The sequence below is a fragment of the Tachypleus tridentatus genome, chromosome 12 (genome assembly GCF_004210375.1).
Source record: "Tachypleus tridentatus isolate NWPU-2018 chromosome 12, ASM421037v1, whole genome shotgun sequence".
NCBI lineage: Eukaryota > Metazoa > Arthropoda > Merostomata > Xiphosura > Limulidae > Tachypleus > Tachypleus tridentatus.
Genome location: NC_134836.1, coordinates 120,578,702 through 120,601,894, shown reverse-complemented (window position 1 = coordinate 120,601,894; position 23,193 = coordinate 120,578,702). Strand labels below are relative to the sequence as shown.

At 34.7% G+C, this 23,193-nt stretch overlaps 1 protein-coding gene across 10 annotated transcripts in view; it reads right to left on the bottom strand.

The window, feature by feature from the left end:
- LOC143234521 (growth factor receptor-bound protein 10-like) overlaps nucleotides 1-23,193 on the bottom strand; it is a 77,691-nt gene that overhangs the window by 2,626 nt on the left and 51,872 nt on the right. For 9 of the 10 annotated variants that reach the window (XM_076471932.1, XM_076471934.1, XM_076471940.1 and 6 more), the window contains exons 2-11: nucleotides 20,315-20,438; nucleotides 18,600-18,759; nucleotides 17,580-17,707; nucleotides 13,955-14,044; nucleotides 11,626-11,766; nucleotides 11,277-11,384; nucleotides 10,992-11,093; nucleotides 9,375-9,489; nucleotides 8,674-8,790; nucleotides 822-967 (exon numbers count right to left, since the gene is read on the bottom strand). In XM_076471932.1, coding sequence (XP_076328047.1) covers nucleotides 9,388-9,489; nucleotides 10,992-11,093; nucleotides 11,277-11,384; nucleotides 11,626-11,766; nucleotides 13,955-14,044; nucleotides 17,580-17,707; nucleotides 18,600-18,759; nucleotides 20,315-20,438 — 955 coding nt within the window. In that variant the 3' untranslated portion in view covers nucleotides 822-967; nucleotides 8,674-8,790; nucleotides 9,375-9,387. Of the gene's footprint in view, nucleotides 1-821; nucleotides 968-8,673; nucleotides 8,791-9,374; nucleotides 9,490-10,991; nucleotides 11,094-11,276; nucleotides 11,385-11,625; nucleotides 11,767-13,954; nucleotides 14,045-17,579; nucleotides 17,708-18,599; nucleotides 18,760-20,314; nucleotides 20,439-20,993; nucleotides 21,194-23,193 lie in introns of those variants that run through there. The other variant, XM_076471941.1, reaches the window with a different exon arrangement.

Genomic DNA, 23,193 nt, shown 5'->3' with positions numbered 1-23,193 from the left:
TACAGAAATGGTCTTCATAATTACTTCACTAGAAAACAAACATACTGTTGTGGTCATTTGAAATCTTTAAAGTTCCTTTCTAGCAACAGATGGTGAGTTAACCCTTTAGCTTAGCCGTAGAGCTCTAGTTCATAGTGTGAGCATTCCAATCTTCAAATCGTGCTTGAAGGATTACTACAGAAAAACTAGCAATCATCTGACAACTATGGCAGATTACTTTTGTGAAAAGGGGAAGACACGAAAGTTTGAGTTTTTATAAACTGCCTTATTAGTAACAGTTATTGAGTTAATCTTTTGATTGATCATTTACTTGTAGTGAACATGTTTCTCGATCTAAACTCTGCTCGAGAAAGGTGCAAAGTGGTGTAAGTGTATCTGTCCAACAGCTAATATCCCCAGCCAAAGTGAATAATTACAGACAAAGAAAATAAACGTATGAGATCCAGTTATTTTTTATTGGGGGGGGGGCATATTTTGTCATTACATTCATTGTTTACTGACTCACCCATCCACAGTGCCATATTTTGTCGTTACATTCATTGTATACTGACTCACCCATCCAGTGCCATATTTTGTCGTTACATTCATTGTATACTGACTCACCCATCCACAGTGCCATATTTTGTCGTTACATTCATTGTATACTGACTCACCCATCCACAGTGCCATATTTTGTCGTTACGTAATCATTCATTGTATACTGACTCACCCATCCACAGTGCCATATTTTGTTATTACATAATCATTCATTGTATACTGACTCACCCATCCACAGTGCCATATTTTGTCGTTACATAATCATTCATTGTATACTGACTCACCCATCCACAGTGCCATATTTTGTTAAAAGCTGAGTTGACTCTTCTCGTGACATTCCAGTGTAAAACCATGGCTGAACAGAATGAACACCAAATTCAAAATCTGAATCAGTTGAAGCCTGTGAGGTTTGGTTAGAAATAAGCTTTTTCTGAAAATGGAAAAAATAAGTCAAGCATTAATTTGGTTTTATTAAAAATAAGAAACCTGGGATACAATATTAATCTGATAAAAACAAATTAACTATAAAGACAATGACTTCTACTTGAACTAACTGGTGTCTAGTTAAAGATCCATACATGCAAGCTGGGCTTTGTTAAAATCTCTTAACCATGGACCCATACACAAGTTGATAACTTGAAATATGAGTGATGATGTCCAGATAAACATTTCCCACATGTTTCCAATTAGACTTAAAACTGAACTCTATTCCACAGTTCATCATGCTTTAAGTTTCTATGACTTAATTTATTTGGAACCAAACTGACATCTCGAATAAACAGTCATCTACTAGTGTTTAATGCAATAATAAACATTTATTACACTGAAGATTATACCTATGGAATCCAAATATTGTTATATATACAGTACGTTAATGTACCATGCATTTCTATCTTCTCATGTTATTATAGTATTTATTCTGAATTTATGATTTATTCTACATATGTTTCGGTTTCACATAACACAAGGCCATGAAAAGAATTACCATATTTGCCACAATATAACAAGCACTCAAATGAGAGATTAACCTGGAAAAAAATTTGTTTTTCTACATATCAGGTACATAAAACACACTGAATAATTTCTAAATACAGTTTAGAGCTATCAGTGTATTAAATGGTTCTGGAAATTGGTTTTACTTGTAACTTTTATACAGTTTATTGACAAAAGTTTATATGTGGTAATACACTAAGTTAAATCATTTGTCTTCATCATTGCTATAACTAATAATTCATCTTCATCATTGCTATAACTGATGCTATAAATTGCATTTACTTCCTTTGGATCTTTGCTTCATCCTCCTCTGGTTCCCACAGCAAATGATCATCTGCACCATCCATAACTTTGAATATGTAACATGTTTTAAAACCTTTAATGATATTTTACAATTTTTTGGTGGTAGCTTGTAGTAAAACACCTAATAAAACTGAAAGTACACTGTTTTTGGGAAGGTATTTGTAGAAAAAAAAGAACATTATATTTAGCCAAACACAGTAAACTGATTTAATTCTAGCTGCCTTTGTGCATAATATATTTTCTGCCAGTGAAGAATATTGCTGTAACACTACACACTGTGCAAGTATATTGACAGTAGTGTTCATCAATGGCAGATTAGATGAAATCTGAAGGTTACAACCTCTCTTTAGTGACAAATCTAATTCCTAACAAAACAGCATTATTGAATCTCATACCTAAAAAATACTGTAATCTCTTGGTTAGCTCTCACAACTGTTCATTTTGACAAGTTTAATACTCTCCTACAGTTTAACACATAACATTTTATATCTTATTAGATACCTCTAAGTTGTTAGGAAGGTTTAAGAGTTAACTATGTAGTAAAGATTATCTCCTTCATCCACTATACACATTATTTAAATATATTTTTGGGGGTATGAATATTGTTTCCTTGCATTTCTGTACACTTGTGTCCTGTGCCCCTTTTTAAATTAATTTTACTTCATATTAAATATCCTGATGAACTTTCTGTTATTAAGTGGACCTATCCCATACCTCTAAGGTAAACTCAGTTTCACTCATATTTCACACACGTGACAATATACTGTGGAAAAAGTCATAACCGTATAGTGAACATCAGTTGCTCACTTCATAATAGTCCATTTGCTACCAAAGTACTTATAGGTTGAATTAATATTTTGTTTAACTTTAAAAATCAGTTAGGTATTCCAAACAGCAAACTGAGAAGAAGATAAAAACACATGGCAAGCTTGAAAACTGGACAGACTATCAGCTCTTTGTGAGTGTTATAAAGAAGTACACCAAAGAAATGACACCTAAGTAGATGTACATAAAATTCAACTAGTTAGCATTTCTTATAATCAACCTTGATGGGTCTATAGGGCCGTAACCTTCTCAGAACTGTAATTTAAAGATGGACATCATACAGGTTTTGTGAGTGAATATGTGTAATTAAAATAAGAAAAGAAAGAATTTAGACTTTCAAAAATACTAAACACCCTCTGAAGAAAAAACATTGGAAAACAACTGAAAGTAATATATATATAAAGAGTTCAATTACTGGATGAATAAATGGCAGATGGTTTTTATATAAAGTAATCCACTTGAGATATCACAATTTTAATATAATTTTTATGGGAATAACCTTAACAGCATTGTGGGAAAAAAAAAAACATCTTGGAGTAATAGTCGATTAGTCTCTTATTCCATCCAATTAGCATGCTGTTATTAGTGGCAGGGCAAATAGAATTTTAGATTGCATTTACAGAAATACCAAATACAAGTACAGGGAAGTGATAATGTGACTGTACAGGTCATTGGTTAGACCACGTTTGGAGTACTGCATTCAGTCTTTGGTTCAGTTAGACCATGTTTGGAGTACTGCATTCAGTCTTTGGTTTAGTTAGACCACGTTTGGAGTACTGCATTCAGTCTTTGGCTCAGTACCTTGGAAAGAGCATCAAACTGTTGAAAAGGGTTCAAAGGAAGACTAGTAGGACGATACCTAGGATGGAAAGATTGTCATACAAGAACAGATTAAAATGTCCAAACTATTCTCTTGAAGAAAAAGAAGGTTAGAGGGAATCTGTTTGAAGTGTTTAAAATTGTTAAGGGAATCGATAGTGTTGAGGCATCATCTTTCTTTGTATTTAATGGTCAATATGCTAAGGCTAGGGACACAAATATAAACATTTGCAAACTAGAAGCCATCTTTATTTTTACAAAAACATTATTGTTGGCTTTTGGAATGGGTTGTCTTAAGGTGTGGTGAATGCAGTAAACTTAAAGAAAAATTAATAAACATTTGAATGATAAGGCAGGCATCGAGTTTTATAGTGTTTAGTTTAGTGGATGGAACAGCCTAGATGGTTCAAACAGTCCCTCATTGTCCTTTAACATTATGTTAAATGCATCCTTTGAAACCAAGCCACATCAGCTGGGATAACGTAACCAAGCCACATCAGCTGGGATAACGTAACCAAGCCACATCAGCTGGGATAACGTAACCAAGCCACATCAGCTGGGATAACGTAACCAAGCCACATCAGCTGGGATAACGTAACCAAGCCACATCAGCTGGGATAACGTAACCAAGCCACATCAGCTGGGATAACGTAACCAAGCCACATCAGCTGGGATAACGTAACCAAGCCACATCAGCTGGGATAACGTAACCAAGCCACATCAGCTGGGATAACGTAACCAAGCCACATCAGCTGGGATAACGTAACCAAGCCACATCAGCTGGGATAACATAACCAAACCACATCAGCTGGGATAACATAACCAAACCACATCAGCTGGGATAACATAACCAAGCCACATTAGCTACGATAACATACCCATTTGTTCTCATTTTCAAACTTTCTAAAGTGTAATGATTCAGAGAACAAAGAGTAGTACATAATACTTTTAAAATGAAATTCCTATTTGAAAGAACAACTGGTGTCTTCTTAAAGACAGTTCTTAATGACTTAATTTCACTTGGTATTTCAATGCATTTCCATTTTGCAGAATACGTCCTCTCCCAGGTAACCCTGAAACTTGACTAAAACAAAAATCAGGTATTAATCTTACACTGGTGATGGGCTACAATAGAAGCTTCAGAAAAAACACAATGATTGATTGATTTAGTGTTTTATGGCACAAAGCAGCGAGGCTATCTGCACCAGACATTCGGTAAAAATGTAAAAAAAAAATAATAATAATAAATAAATGTAGTAATAGACATAAATGGAAATGAAGATAAAACAAAAAAGTATAAAACCAATGTTGACACCTAGTCTACAATGTTAAGATAGAAGGCAGAGTATAAGAAGTTGTAAGGTATTTACTCTAGCAAAAAGGTAATGATCATAACCCGCCAGGAAGACTAACAGGTAAGTTCAAGAACCACCGTCAGTCACCTGAAGTTGGTCTTTCCAGTCCTGGTTCCGGGTTATGTGTCATAGCAACCAGTATCAAAATGTAAAAGAATAGAAGTTTTAAAAGATACATAGCAAAATTGTAACAATGAGTAGCCAAATATCCAGTAAAAAGATAAAGTCAAGTAAATGGAGTAAAATTTGTAAAAGTAAATGAAGGTAAAAACAAAACAGCAATTAAAACAGAAAATGGTGTAAAAACCAATGGTGACATCCAGTCTTCAAAGTTGTAAAATATTTACTCAAGCAAAATGGTAATGATCATAACCCGCCAGTAAGACTAACAGGTAAGTTCAAGAACCACCGTCAATCACCTGAAGTTGGCCTTTCCAGTCCTGGTTCCGGGTTATGTGTCATAGCAGCTATTATCAAAATGTAAAAGAATAGAAGTTTTAAAAGACACTCTGCAAAATTGTAACAATGAGTAGCCAAATGTCCAGTAAAAAGATAAAAGTCAAGTAAATGGAGTAAAATTTGTAAAAGTAATTGAAGATAAAAGCAAAACGGCAATTAAAACAGAAAATGGCGTAAAAACCAATGTTGACATCCAGTCAACAAAGTTGTAAAGGACTACCTGTAGCAGAATGGTAATAATCATAACCCGCCAGGAAGACTAACAGGTAAGTATAAAAACCACCGTCAGTCACCTGAAGTTGGTCTTTCCAGTCCTGGTTCCGGGTTATGAGTCAATATGGCCAGTACTAAAAAGTTAAGTAGTAAAAGTGTGAAATGATATGCAGCAAAAGTATAATAACAACTCGCCAGGATGACTAACGAGTCATTCAAACAGTAGCGTTAGTCACCTGAAGTTGGCCTTTCCAGTCCTGGTGTCGAGTTATTTAATGTTCTGGCCATTGTCCAATGTCAAATTGAAGGAGAGAGATTAAAACTGTAAAAAAGGAACCACACCTTTTTAATTGTGGTTTAATTGAGATTAAAAAGATAAATGGCCATTAAAAAATTAAAAACATTATCAAGGTGGACAGAGTCACCATCACTAATAACTCTGTCCAATGTTACAGACTGTCCCTGGGAAAAAATATGCTTAAAATATTGCCTTCGTTGAGAATTGTAACGATGGCAAGAAAGTAAAACGTGGCTGATAGTGATTTGAGTGTTACACAAACTACACATTGGTGCATCAGTTCCAGATAAAAGAAAATGATGAGTTAAAAAACTGTGACCAATGCGTAGCCTAGTGAGAACAATTTCCTCCTTCCGAACTTTATGGAAGCCAGATGGCCAAAGTCCAATTTTGGGTTTGATTTGAACTCGACCATCACACAACCTGTCATTTCTGTACAGAGAAAAGTGCCGAATGGAGACAGTATCAGCAGTTTTGAAAAATGTTTCTTGTAAAGAAAGACAAACAGGATGGTAGGAAGCAATCAGCGTTTTGATATCATCCAGATTAGAACATAAACCTCGACAGTTCCATTGTATCAAGGTGGCCATTTTTAAGAACGGGTAGGTGAAGTGGCTGGAGAGCCCCGACCACGTCTTTTTTCTTTACTGTCTTTAGTTGGAGGAGGTCTATCAACCTCCATGGATCCTGCTCTGTGTCGGGTGGGCAGGTTTTTGTTATTGGAAGGGGAATCCAGTGACTGAGGACGCGAACAAATAATTGTTTTGTCTCTTGTGGTGGGAGAAAAAGATGTATCAGAAGAAATGCCTGTATTTGGAACTGAAGAACGTGGATCTTGAGGTTTGTTGGAAGGTATGGGAGGAACAGAGATGGGTGTGGAAGTCGATTCATCAACCTTTTTAACCACGGAGGTCAAAAGGCTTTTCATTTGTTTTGAAAACGATTCTCTTGGAGGCACAGAGAGATCTGTCTGCACTCCCACTGTAGTTGTGGAATGAAGTGCAGCAGCATATGTCCGAGATGGAGTTGTGGACAGCAATTTCCGAGCCTCAGGATAACTGATGTTATGTGTCGTTTTCAAACGCTGCACCTCTTAATCCTCCAACAATTTTGGGCAAGAATGAAAGTAAGAGGGGTGAGAACCATTGCAGAGTACGCAATGTGGGTTCATGTCACAGTCATAGGCATCGTGGTCTTTGCCTCCACAACGAGCACATGTCAGGGAACCACGACAAGATGTCTTTAAGTGGCCGAATCTCTGACATTGGAAACATCGAAGAGGGTTTGGTATGTATGACCGAACCCTGCAAATGAGATAACCGGCCTTGATGGTGGCGGGTGCACGTGGTGAAGTAAATGTTAAAACGAGGATATTTGTTGGCAGTGTAACTCCATCTTTGTGAGTGGAGATGCGCCTCACTGCAGAAACTCTTTGAGTGGAGAGACCAGCGAGAATCTCTGACTCAGAAACGTTCTTCAAATCCCTTTCAACAATAACTCCTCGTGAAGAATTCAAGGTAGCATGGGGTATAACCTCAATAGGTATATCCCCAATTGCCTTTGAATTCAAGAGGAGTTCACTGTGTTGGGATGTGGATGTTTCAACCAATATTTCACCAGATCGAAGTTTCTTTACTGACTTTGGAGAGCCAGCAAGTCCCTCTAGTCCCTTTTGAATAAAAAAAGGGGACATTTGCCCTAAAGGTTTTTCTAAAAGAGAATGTAATATAAGAAAATGAGGTACGTGTGTTACTGATGTTGAAGATTGCTGTTCTGAGTATTCAAGACGTGGTCGCTTACCCATTGACTGTTTTTTTACAATTTTATTTAAATTTTTTAGAGGATCCATAGGAAAAAGAAAAAATTTCGGTACCCACTGACCCCACCCACCATGGAGCCCTACAAGGGGACGCACTACAAAGTCACGCAAGGACAATGCAGCAACGCCAGGGTTTCGTGAGCACTATACCCAAACACCAGCATCAGGCACAATGTCCACAACACCCGTTGAGAACTTCCAACACTGGTACTTGGTTGACTCTAGCCCAAGTGGACCAGCCGATTGACCCAAGGGGGGCCACCCGTCTACAGGAATTCGAGGCCAAAGTGGTGTGTTAGGGTTGGACCCCTCAACCACCAGGATCCTCTCCTCCCCTTCACGGGTCGCCATGCACGGCAAACACGTGGGTGGATGTTTAGATCCCAGAGAAGGTAACCAGATAGAACAGAACCTTCCCTGGGAGGTCCCCTCACCACGTACAGGAATCCACACCGAGGGGAAAACAAAATGTATTTAGAATTAAGAACCATTAATATGAAAGAGAATACTGAACAATCTTATAATATGATTCAAGTTAAATGTAACCAAATGCAAGTTAAACCTATGCGAGGTCTGAAAGGGGATTGCCACTTAGCTACAGCAGTGTGTATATTTAATCAAACAACTTATTACTCCTGACTGATTATACGTATGAAAAAAAACAAATGCAGTTTAAAATATTGGAAAAATCATCAAAATAAGAAATTATAGATTTTACAAAAGTTCTTACTGTACTGAAGAAAGATGTAGAAAAAGAGAACCAAATTACACATCAAACTGAGAACATAAACATGTCAAGTTCTTATTGATGCTATAAGTGGCCACACTAAATATCAGCACTGTGTAAACAGAGATTATTGGTGTAATAAATTCATTGATAGTTTCATGTAGAGATTAACTTCCAGTAATTAGAAATACATTTCAAAAACACACCAACGACTATTCTTATTTATAAAGTTATAAAATGATATTTGTTTGGGTTTCTAATAATCTTTTACAGCACTTTCAACCAAAATATAAACTGCATCTAACTTGTCAAAACTTTTACTTACCTTCCACTTCTGAGCTTCAACTGCAGTTATTGCTTCAACTTCTGCTGGATTTTGGACCACACAACCAAACTTTCCTGTGAAGTCCATTGCTACCTGAATTTTATCACAGAGGTAATCCTAAGAAACAAAACCAATACTTCTTATATTGAGAACAACATATGATGCATCATACTGACTCAATTGACACATTATACCAACACATCCTACTGACTCAATCAACACACACCAACACAAATGGCACATCCAACTGATACAACTGAATATTTTAACTTGATATAGTCACTAATTAACAATTAGTACTCAACTTTTAACCTATTAATACAACACCAGCTATTCAAGGGTGGCCTGCTCACTATAAGACAAAATAAGAGCGAAACAGTGTCTGGGTGCAAAATGCCTTCTTTATAACATACAAATGAAACATCTACATGCTTGTCTAAATAGCTGATTCAGAGTAATTACAGTACACACGTTGAAGTGGCAGAAATAAAAGTTATACATTTCATCCAGTATTTTAAGAGATACATTCACAGATCTAGCAAAATATTGGTATTACAACAGAACATTACAAACACCACTACAATAAAATGTTGTACAACTAGGCTTATCAAAAAACATTTAATATACGATGTCTCTATCAGAAAATACATATGACACAAAAGGGTAAAAATATATTTAAAAAGCAAACTACTACAACTTACAAACTTTATATCTCTATGTTTTTTCTTGGGTTTTGCTTTGGTAGAGAGAGGAACTGTCAAGAAAGTTCCATCTTGACTTGACTTCTCTGTAGTTTTCAACCAACTTCTTACCAAACTAGGAGAAACGAAACTTTAGGTTGAAAAATGGAAGCAAACTTATTGAACAAATTTAATAAAGAATCAGATAGAAATGTACTCTTATGTATGTTTGAGAGCAACCATTTGTTTTTTGTATTTCTGTATTTATGAATTACTACCAAATAATAATTTTAACATTTAAAGCTGATATTAGTTTATTTCAAGTTAATAATATTTTTATCTGTGTATAAATTTGACTTTAAACAATAGTAATTATATCTCAGTGATGTCGAGAAAACCCACTTGTAGAGAAATATATATGCAAAAACGGTTCGTTTGGGTTGAGAAAATATTTTACATAGAAGAGCAAACAACGTTTCGACCTTCTTCGGTCATCGTTAATAATTATATCTATCTATAGATGTGTATCTCAAGAGAGCAAAACATTTATCTCTGTCAAGTTACCAAAACTATTCATTCTAAAATGAAAAACAAAAACAGTGTGGATATTGTTTTCAATACTTCTATAAATAACAAAAGTAAAAAAGATGAAATTTGTTGTTTTTGTGTAGTTTATAAACTAACATTAATAAACTGGAGGATGTGGAGGTAGATGATAATATTGTGGATGGAAAAGGTAACAAATCAAGAAATTCTCAGTGTGGTGAATGTGGAAATATATGTTGTACCAACCACCAGGAAGAGAAGAACAGCACATTTTGGCCACAAGATGAGACAAGACAACACCGCGATACAGAGTGAGACCAAGAGCACAGTGGATAACAAATATTACAGAGTGGACTGGGTAGGGAAAATATGAAGGCAGAAGTGGAGGACTGTGACAGCCAACCTTCCTGATGAAGACGGCACACGATGATAATGATCGTATTAAAAACACGATCCACAACAATAATTTTATATTTGTTTACAAACATATACACTCACAAAACAAATTACAAACGTCCATGATATCCCATGTTTCAAATAATGGCTCAAAGCTACACAATGTCTATTAGATATAGACAAACTTAATTTTGAACTGATATGATAAACTAGAAGGAAGTCACTTAGCATTCACTAACAACTTCTTGGGCTAATTTATAGAACAGTGGGATTATACAAATATTATAGTTTCAACAACCTCAACGAATGCAGCAACTGTTATTTGGAAGCAATGGAATAAAAACCATGTCCCTCAGATCCATACTTTGGCATTAACCACAAAGTCACCCCAATCCTATTAATTATACAGCTTTAATTGCTGAAAATATTGATTAGAAATTTAATGTGACTATTTTAATTTGATTGTCAGATCAATTTATGTCATGTAATTGTTAAAAGTAGACACAAATTTATTAATGGTGCACAATCGTTCAAGACAACTTTATACAATTGTTTTCTAATTCTGTTGATTGATAACGATAACATTAATTCAAATGACTTATTTAAACAAGTAGAATTTCAATAGTGTAGCTACAAAACCCAGAACAATCCCATTATTAACGTGCATCTAAAGAATGTACGAATGTGATACGTCACCTTTGCTAATCGTAATGCAACCATCCAGCACTCTTGTACTTTCTCACTTGCACAACAAAACCATCTTAGCACAGTTGCAGATCTTCCAAGGTTTCTTTTAGGCTAAAACAGTGCAAAGGTTAAAATAGGTTTTTAATGTACTAGTCACGGCTTCACTTATTATGAAATATATTATTTCCAAGTATTTTATTTTCTAAAAGGAAAGTAAGTATTATACATTCTTTACTTTAAAATCACTTAAAGTTAATAAATCAGAAACTAGTGTTTAAAAAACAAAATACTGACCTTTAAACAAAAACCGAACTTTGTTGGAGCTTTATTACACTTTCCTTCCATTGGTAAAAAGATATCACTGTTTTGTAGGTCTAACAAAGGATACATCTGTTTTGGTTTCTACAGAGAAGCAGATAAAATAGAGAATTCAATCATTTTTTAACCACGTAAAATCTCACTGAATTTATTCACTAAATCTTAGGATTGCTCTAAGTTCTCAAAAGTGATTAATTTTGGTATTCGTGAAAAACAATCACATGTTGCCACGACATGATAGAAAGTAATTTAAGGGCACTTATCCAAATCACTAACCAGTTTCACAGACATATATCTTAATATGCAGAGGTGTATATGTTACAACCTTTCTATCAAAAACAGGGGAGAACCTCAGCACGTTATCTTCAAGCCTAAAGAAGTACTTTCTCCAGGAATTTTTGTGTGGTTCTTTAAACCATAGAAAACTTTGCACAGCTGGCATGTTCTTTCCTGAATGGAGCATATTCTGTAATAAAACAAAAACACAAATCCTAATTAGTCGTATTTTGATGAGCGTTATAATATGTTTACATTAACAGACATTTCTAGTTCTAACGTACCAGGTAATTACAGTTGATTTAAATCACAAATCTTAACAAATTTGATCATTACTTTACATGTTTCATTTGGGAATCACAAGTGTCCCTAAACTGTTAATTAGCAAAAGTTTATGCATATCTTTGTGTTCATTAACAGAAATATATTTTTATTACATTATTTTTAATATTATTTGAAAAGATGAGTACAAGCTATTATTTAATAAGACAAAGCATATTAAAAGTCTTTCAAAGCAATTTACATTTTTTTTTACATCTTTCCAAGGACAAATCCATGCTCACCATTAACAAAAGATAGCCTTCTATGTTTACTAGTTGTAATTTATGCAAACATTTGTTCTTACAAACAAATTACCGACTGCTGCTAACAGACTTCCTGCCACTTTTCATCATTTGGAAATATACAAACATTTCCTTACAAAACACAAATTACAAACCATCTTCAAAAAAATGTTCATAAATTGTCTATTTATTTTATTCTAGTTATTTTTATCAAAATCATTTAAACCAAAACTTCTCTCAGCCATTAACTTTTCAGTGTAATAATTCTGTTTTCCCCATTAAAATAGAGAGTACTAGCCAACACCTACGGTGGTTCTATGAATCTTGAAAGGTATCAATGGATACAAGGATAAAACAGTGAAAAATGTGGACATGTTTTGAACATACACCACACATAGTCTCAGTAAGATAAGAGCTTTAAACCTATTTTTAACTGAAACACACTTATCAGTATTTAAATGAGAAAACAGATGTATAATAACATACAACAATGAACATCAGGCTTTAAGTTATCACATATTCAGCTTTTTCCAATATGTTTAGTGGAATTATCCATCCAAATTTACCACTGATACAAACAAAATGTGAAGTACCTGACAGTGAGTTCGTCATACTTGTTCATGTCCATCCTTCTGTGAGGACGAACATTCAAAACCTGCCCACCATTTGTTAGTTCAAAACAAAACACTCCAGGACAAGAATACAGTTGTCTATATATTTTTTGTAATTATTTTTCAAACATAAAGTGTGAAAAATACGAAAAAGTAGGGCTTGGGGTGGCACGTATAGTGGTTAGTGTTTGCAGATGGTGAGCCTGAGGATTCATGGTTTGTATCCTGTTACCACAAATACACCCTCAATGCTTTAGACCCATTGCTATGCTAAAAGAATGACATTCTGCCAGTTGTAACTGAAGAGTTGGAAAGGGCAGATGGAAATATTATTACAAGTAAGCTAACAAAAAAGGACAAGAACAATTATTATTATTATGAGATTTACAATTTGGTCATGGAAGAAAAGAAAAGGATGAATAGTTTGATGGAGAAAAAAAGGAAAAGGAAAAATTGGAGAAAGGAAAACGTAGCAAAAGGAAACAAATATTTAATACACAGTTAAGTCACTGGGGCCACACTACTGTGCCATCAACCAGTCAGTCAGACATGGCATAAAACTAGGGTAGGATTTTACGATCTTTGATTGAGGTTATGGGAGTGGTCCAAATTTTGTTTGGAAGAATGTTTACCACTGGGTGGTCAGTGGATGTTGTTGACCAGCTGCATTGCCTTTAAACTATTATTTTAAAACTAGGGACAACCATGTGCACATAGAATTATGTAGCTTTCTCAAAATTTGAAACAAATTGAATGGAGAAAATGTTTTCCCTGCAACAGAACCAGACAGTGAATAGATGTAAAAGACAAACCTTTATGAAAATGCTAGTACTTGAAAAAATATATAAAATTTCCTTCAAAGAGCGTTCTTTCTACTCAATTCTTCATTTCTCCGTTCTCCTCAAATGAAGCTTCCCAACTTACAGTTTGAGAACACCTGTTCCAGTGGTCAAGACGTCAAACTGAGCTCTGACCGTTTGTACAAGTATTCAAAGGGCATCTGCTTCCATAAATGCTTTGTAAGTGGCCTAAGATGTTTACATACATCTTATATGCACTACAGCCTTCAAGTTACCATAGTGTGTGTATAATAATATTTTGTAGACAAAGTTTGATAATTTTTAATAAGATATTGATGTAATTACTTTACTAAACTTTTATTGATTTGGAAAATAACTTATTCTGAGAGTACATAACTACATACCTGTACGGTAATCATCTTAGTAAGAACTGTTGATCCTGTTACACAATCCATCTGTGTGCCAAGATCCACAAGCTCCAATGGATAAAAATTCTGTTGTAATAAAACAGTGTTCTTATTAGTTCTTTCACAGGATAAGTCAGTCGTTAATTATCTCTACATCTCCACCCATCTTGAAAATTTTGACAATTAATAAAAACAACAATTTGAAGACACGTGACAAGTATGTGGTATATTATTCGTCACAAAACGTGTACAAAAACAAATTATAGCATTATTTTTAGCGTATATGGTTTTAAAGCAACTGGTAGAAACAAAGAATACAGAATGTAAAAACGAGAAAAAATTTCCTTCCCAGTTCGTTTTATTAAACTTTTAATCACGCAACTAATCATTATTTCAATAACAGTTAATTTAGACTAATTATAACCAATATCAATCCTGAAACAAGCTGTGCTTTTGTAGTATTTTCTTTGGTGATTAATAGAACAATATATTTTAAAAATGAGTACTTAAGTTTATTGCCAAAGAATAATAATATTATTATTGTATTGCAATACTTATTTAATAATTAATACACAAAGAAACGAACGTATAATGTAATCTCATTGCACAAAATACCTTTGAACAACAATAAAAACACGGTGTTTCCAACTTCCTACTCATTGCACATTATTTTCAATAATTAGACTACAAGGTCATGTTTTAACACTTGGACATATGAACAGTTTCTATGCAATAGCTGTTACAGCAGTAAAATATAAAACAATGAGGTCGTATAACCAGTGAAGTACAAACAACATCCTCTCTAACCAAAATTTCAAACGTAATATCGTGCTACTAAGAATTCTATTGTTAAGACTAATTATACATGTTTAAAATATAGTTTGTGTTATTGCGTGTTGTTAATAATAAATAATTAACTGTTCTCACACACCCTAATACAGTGATAGTAATACAGATGGTGCTGTTGTTAATCAATAATATAAATCAATAAGTAGTAAATTTATTTCCACTAGAAAATTGTTTCTATATCTTAAAAGGGCCCAATTATCGCCTATCTTCTTAACTTGTAATATCATTGAACAAATGCTTATAAGTGTGGTCAATTAAGTTTTAGAATCGAAACAGTAATTAACAAATATAAAGAAATCAGAATAACACATAAAAAATGCATCCAGGCTCGTCCTCGTAATATAGTGCCATCTGTAAAAAATAAAGCAACCAACCCATGCAATACTGCTTCACAAAAGTAAAACTAACAAATCGTAACAGTTTCTTTATTGAATAAATAAAATATCGACAACAGTATCCTGTAAACAAATTTAAGAAACATTATTTTTGCAAAATCTCAAATGCTTTATTGAAGCCAGAGAAAGAAGAATCATGTTATTTCTAATATACACTTTTATAATTTTTTTAAACAATAAAATTGCTTTTTATTTATGGAAAATTGTCACTAAATTAAAAAATAAACCATTATAGTTTCTATGAACCCTAACTGCTTCGAGGCTGTTCGGCCAGTCCGAAGCAAAATTGTAGAATGTCTTAAGATGGTTAAAGCTGAACTTAACCCTATTTTTATTTTGAAAAGTGTGTTGGGTAATTACTCACAGTCTATTGAGTGAATCTCAAATAATCTTGTTAGTGTAAAAATTTAAACAATGTTGAATTTTCTAGAGGGATTCAACGTCAAAGTATTAAAACTGTTGGATTGTTTCTCAAACAAACATGCTTTCTTTCATGCCCAATGAGATATAGAATGTTCAAAGGTGGGAACACATAAAATTATTTATTTGTTGGTAGATGGAAAACAAACTGTAAATGTTGCTTATGAAGAATCTTTATTACAACTTAAATTGTTTGAGATAAAGTTTAACTATTGTTAAACTTGGATTGTTGGTGATGAGAAACCAACTTGAAATAAAAATGTATCTCCGAACGGCGGGTATTGGTATTAACACTTTTATTGGTGAGCAGAGAACAATGTTTCGACCTCCCATTTCAGAAAACTTTTATTCTTACCTACGAAAGACCGATTTAAAAACACACCACAACTACACAGCCCCCCCCAAACTCGATTGTCCACTACCACCCATAATGTCGACCTATGGAATCATTTAATTACAACCTCAGAAAATATATAACGTGGGCATTTTCTAAATATGTAACATCAGCCGGTTCTTTTTTCAAAGATTCTTTTAACTTTAAATCTATTCTTAATCAACAAAATCATAAAGCCTTAATGGTCAGTTTGATGTAATCATCCTCTTCACAAAAGTCCTAATCACTGAAGCCTGCAAGATAGCTTTAGATTCTAAAGTTTAGAACTTTATATCCAAGACCCCAAACCAGCAACTAATTAACAACCCTTATAGAATTCACTACCACCAAATCTACCTACAAATAAAATTGAATCTCAAGCGATCAATTCAGCCTTACATCCACCACTATACCAGTTCTCAATATCACTAGAACTCACACACAATTCAAAACAGAAATACACAGAAAAATCACCCATATTATTGGACTACACATTCCCTGGAACTCAGCACATGAAATAAAACAAAAGCTCAACGTATTAAGAAACCAAATAAACACAACCACAAACCTATTCTCACCCGATAAAATCAACAAAATAAAACAACACTTCATCAACATCAACAAATTTCCTCAAAAGACCTTGGAAAAAATTATACGCATACACCTAGACCGACAACAAACAACAATAAATCCCAAGATACAACAAACTACAAAACCTTACACTGCTGCATAACGTAGGTTCCCGATATCAGCGAAAAAATAACCAACATTTGGAAAAAAAAAAAACTTACGACAAAACACAACATTCCAGTAAACACCAAATTTATTCAAAAACCAAGTACAAAACTAAAGTCCTTACTACGTAAAAACTACAGTGACAAACATAACACCATGTAACAAAATTTTTACTTATTCTTGTTGCTGGGCAGAAAGTGTTATTTACCAAATACAATGTAACAACTACTACGGCTTCTATATTGGAAAAACAAGCAGAAAAAAGGATACTAGATTGAAAGAAAAACAACCACCTTCACACGTTTCTGAACACTACAAATCAAATAAACACAACATGACTGTAGAAAACACCCACATATTAATTCGGGAAACAAATATAAACAAACACAAAATCAAAGAACCCCTACTTATACAACAACTAAAACTAAAATTAAACCAATATAAAATAACACCTTTATATCTATACTAATTAATAATCTAATATACAACTGCAACGCCCCTTGTTTATACTCTCATTCCTAAGACATGCGCCCGGCAGAGGTCAGTTGCAAACTCTCTTTTTGTTGACCTAGGAAGATCGAAACGTTGTTCTCCCTTATCAATAAAAATGTTCATACCCATACCAGCCGTTTTGATATAAAAACGTAAATTGTTTTAATTATGTTTAAATATTTCTCATTAGTCAACGGATATTTCAGCTTGCTTATTAATATATATGAAACAGTTCTTTTTACAACGATAAATATCTTCTGTAACAAGTTTACAGCATATATTTTTAAAAAGCGATACAACTTCAAACAACCATAATTTGTAATTTAAACTTAACAATGAAAAACACTAATGGTAATACCTCAGGATTACGTAAAAACTGATATTTGTTCAAATTCTGCCTCATAATAAATTTCCTCTCAGAAGAACAAAGATTACAGTCATCGGTATACATCTGAAAGACTTCTTCGTGGTCCTCAAGACTTCTCTCTGGAAATCCACCAAAAGTTACTAGAAAATTGTTATATTGTCTTCAAGTTTAGGTTAACAAATTATAACATTTTCTACTGTTGTTGCTAAATTAAGCTCAACGCTACACAGTGGCCTCTGTGTGAATTGCCCACCACGGGTATCGATATCCGGTTTTTAAGAGTTCTAAGCTCGCAGACATGCTGCTGTGATACTGAGAGGTAAGTATTTTTTTTAATAACTCAAGTATTCCTAAAAGACTGATTAAAAAGTTTTAAACATTTAATAAATTCGTTTTTAAAGTGATAGAAGAACATAATCAAAAGGGGAAAAAAAACAAGAAAAGGTGCACTTTTTTGCATGTCTACAAATTTTGGTTGATTTTGAATTTCGCGTAAAGCTACTCGAGGGCTATCTGCGCTAGCCGTCCTAATTTAGCAGTGTAAGACTAGAGGGAAGGCAGCTAATCATCACGACCCACCGCCAAATTTTGGGCTACTCATTTACCAACGAATAGTGGGATTGACCTACATTATAACGCCCCAGGGCTAAAAAGGCATGTTTGGTGTGACGGGGATTCGAACTCGTGACCTTTGGATTACGAGTCAAGTGCCTTAACCACCTGGCCATGCTAGGCCTCATCTACACATTTTATCGGGCTAAAATTTGACCCATCTAGTTATTCTAGTTATGCTTCTATTCTGTATTAAATCAAAAATAAATTATCACCTAAAAACATAATGAAATAGAGGGCACTGTTTTTAAATTTAAAATACACAAGATAAATCCCTTTATGACTTCATTTTTGTTTGTTAATTTTTAATATTTACAATCTGAAGTGTACACTTGCTTCTTCTGTGCAAGCTATAAACGTTATAACTTTTCTCTAAAATAAGTTAGGTTTTTATTTTACCGATTCCTAGGTCGGAAAACTGTTCGAAAATCGTCCATGTAAAAGAGCGAGTAAGGCAAAATTTTAAAGTTAATAAATTGCAGAGATCTGAAGCTCGTAATCCGTCCTCTACAACCGTCTCGTGATGTCTGCCATCTTCCAGATAAAACTCCAGCGTCACCTGGAAATAAAAATATTTTGAAATACAAGTCCACAAAAGAAAAAAATGTTTAAGTTTTCCTCAAGCGATTACTATATAACCGTTTTAAGCCTAAAAAATGTTTTAAGATCGTGATGCTTGATTCTTTAATGTGACAAAATAAAAATATAGCACCATTGGTAACAAGACACATTTAATATTTAACGGCCTCGTTGTGGCTTGCTAATTGTGTAGCCACGTTCGACTGTAATTGAAAAAGAAAATAAATGCGTGTGTGTGTGTGTGTGTGTGTGTGTGTTTCCTTATTGCAAAGCCACATCGGGCTATCTGCTGAGCCCACCGAGGGAAACTGAACCCCTGATTTTAGCGTTGTAAATCCGTAGTCTGTCTAACAGGGGGCAAAGAAAATAAACAGTCGTCCTCTAAGTCGAAATGGTCAGACTTAAGATAAATAAGAATAATTTAAATAACTGACCACGTAACACTTCTTAGGGTGTTAATAAAGTTGGAAAAAATATATGAATCATACAGAGTTGCTTCACCCTCACAATGCTATGTCGCTGAAAATATTTTAATTGGACGACCTGCCCCCACTAAAACGAGGTACCAAACATAACACTCAGAAATAACAGGGTGAAAAAAAGAGGAAATTCCAATTCTATCAACAAATAAAATGATCAAATTATTTCATAACACAAAACCTAGTATCTTACATAACTTGTCTGGCAACTCGCCAAGTCTACTAACAGCCACTCTCTCTACCTGTATCTATATAAATATAATAGTACTGTCTGTTGCATGTCCATGTAACTACTTCACAAAATGTGGATGGATTTTCACCCAAGTTGATGTACATTTTAATTAGGTCTATGCGGGGGTACAAACAAATTTTCAGTTTTTCATTTTGCGTTTTACGGTTTTTAAGGGCGTTTTTACCTTTATCTCACCTCCTGTAGATGGATCTTCACCAAATTTCTTGTGGAAGTTAGTTGGATCAATGCGGAGATATATACAAGTCATGAGTTTTGCTTTTTTTTTTTCCCTACTATTTCGCATCCTGTCGACGAATCTTCACCAAATTCGGTGTGGAGGTCCATACACGAAAATCTGTGGTTTCACTTTTTGTGTTTTTGCAGTTTTATGGGCGTTTTTTACAATTATACACAAGGGCAGAAATGTTTCATGTCCTAAAATAATATTTTATTAATCATGTACTTACATAACTTCCGTCTAGAAGACGAATACTACAGATAGTAAGTTAATAGATACTGTACTTTTAAGACGAATGATGTTTTTGGTTTTTTCTTTCCTTAAAGGATATACATTACTTAGCAAAGTAAACAATTTATTGTTATTTAAAGTAATTTCAAATTTCATCGTATTGGTATCCCATGTTTTATCACATTTCACATTTAACTGAGCAATATACCTGCACACTTGAAAGAAACCATACATAGACCTCAGGTTACGTCACTGGTTTCCTTCTTGGTCAAAATTAAGATTTCAGCTTGTAAAGACTGATAAATTCGAGTAAATACTAAAATGCTTATTAAATATAAGGTTTTAAAATGCTTACCTGTCTCACAGAGCACTGGTCTACTTTCTTGTTGGTAGTGGGAAATTTGAGACAGGGAAACGCTAAGTCCATTCCACTGTCCACTAGCATGTCATTGTCTCTTTCCACCCAGAAATTAGTAACACTGAAAATATTATTTGTTTAATTTTAATCACTATAATAAGAGTATTTTTTTATTTTCAATTTTACAGAACAAATACAAAATAATATTTTGTAAATTAGAACACAGTAGCGTAGCTAGGGGGGGCAAGGGGGTACATCTGTCCACGGGCACAACATCGGGAGTAGGGGGGCCAAATGGATGTTACATAATTAGGAATTATGGCTAACATTTTGTCACGAGGGGACGCAAAAATTGACTTTGTCCCCGGGCGCTGAAAACCACAGCTACGCCCCTGTTAGAACACCAACGGATCCTTCACGTGTCAATTTTTGGAAGTGTGAATGTTCACCCGAAAGGTATCTATTTGGCCTATCACTCACTTCAAATATAATGTTATTGCACATATAATATAACTACATTATTGTGATTATTTGGCAAATTATTTTGGACCAATAAACACTTTTTTTTTAGAAATATAGCTATTAAGTAACATAAAAACTATATTTCTCCAACTTTAAGTTGCACAATTAGCATAACTGAACTTCAACGATAGGCTTAACTTCACAGATAACTTACGTTCGACTGAAACTCCACTACTTGCTAATTTCGTATTTTTTTGTGTTGGTTAAACACGCACTCACTTATTACAGTACTGAACTAATTTACTGTCGATAACGTAATCTAGGTAAAACGTACATCATATCAAAGACGAACTTTGTCAGAAAATAAGGGAGGGGCCAAAATCTACGTTTTGTTTGTTTTTGAATTTCGTGCAAACCAACACGAGGGCTATCTGCGCTAGCCGTCCATAATTTAGCAGTGTAAGACTAGAGGGAAGGGAGCTAGTCATCACCACCCACCACCAACTGTTAGGCAACTCTTTTACCAACGAATAGTGGGATTGACTATCACATTATAACGTCTCCCCAGCTAAAAGGGCGAGTACCTTTGATGCGACGAGAATTCGAACTCGCGATTCTCGAATTACGAGTCGAACGCCTTACCCCACCTCGCCATGACAGCCCGAAGATTTCTTAACAATAGTGTATATATACATACGCTAGCTGATAAACGTTGTAGGGGGCATCTGCTTCTTCTGTCCTTTATGTTAGATACTTATGACGAATTTTATTTATTAAATGACCAACAGTAACGACAATTTAATAATTCACTTCCAAACTTTAGCCTAGCTTAACTCGTTTATATAGATTAACAAGCAACCAAAGTTGACCGGGCATGGCCAAGCGTGTGAAGGCGTGCGACTTGTAATCTGAGGGTCGCAGGTTCGCATCCCCTTCGCGCCAAACGTACTCGCCCTTTCAGCCGTGGGGGCGTTATAATGTTACGGTCAATCCCACTATTCGTTGGTAAAAGAGTAGCCCAAGAATTGGCGGTGGATGGTGTTGACTAGCTGCCTTCCCTCTAGTCTTACACTGCTAAATTAGGGACGTGTAGCGAAGATAGCCCACGAGTAGCTTTGTGCGAAATTCAAAAACAAACAAGCAACCCAAGCACCCCCGTTTGGCCATAAAGAGAGAAGTACAATCAATGATTCAAATCAGTTCGTTATACTTATGTTAGTCAGTTTGGTACACAACACAGAGATTCTCAAACTGTGGTACGTAATGTTACTGGTACACAACACTGATTCTCAAACTGTACTACGTAATGTTAGTGGTACACAACACTGATTCTCAAACTGTAGTACGTAATGTTAGTGGTACACAACACAGTGATTCTCAAACTGTAGTTCGTAATGTTAGTGGTACACAACACAGTGATTCTCAAATTGTAGTACGTAATGTTAGTGGTACACAACACACTGATTCTCAAACTGTAGTACGTAATATTAGTGGTACACAACACTGATTCTCAAACTGTAGTTCGTAATGTTAGTGGTACACAACAGAGTGATTCTCAAACTGTAGTACGTAATGTTAGTGGTACACAACACACTGATTCTCAAACTGTAGTACGTAATGTTAGTGGTACGCAACACTGATTCTCAAACTGTAGTACGTAACGTTAGTGGTACACAACACAGTGATTCTCAAACTGTAGTACGTAACGTTAGTGGTACACAACACAGTGATTCTCAAACTGTAGTACGTAATGTTAATGGTACACAACACACTGATTCTCAAACTGTAGTACGTAATGTTAGTGGTACACAACACTGATTCTCAAACTGTAGTACGTAACGTTAGTGGTACACAACACACTGATTTTCAAACTGTAGTACGTAATGTTAGTGGTACACAACACACTGATTCTCAAACTGTAGTACGTAATGTTAGTGGTACACAACACTGATTCTCAAACTAGTACGTAATGTTAGCGGTACACAACACAGTGATTTTCAAACTGTAGTACGTAATGTTAGTGGTACACAACACACTGATTCTCAAACTGTAGTACGTAATGTTAGTGGTACACAACACTGATTCTCAAACTGTAGTACGTAATGTTAGCGGTACACAACACAGTGATTCACAAACTTTAGTACGTAATGTTAGTGATACACAACACAGTGATTCTCAAACTGTAGTAGGTAATGTTAGTGGTACACAACACTGATTCTCAAACTGTAGTACGTAATGTTAGTGGTACACAACACAGTGATTCTCAAACTGTAGTACGTAATGTTAGTGGTACACAACACAGTGATTCTCAAACTGTAGTACGTAATGTTAGTGGTACACAACACTGATTCTCAAACTGTAGTACGTAATGTTAGTGGTACACAACACAGTGATTCTCAAACTGTAGTACGTAA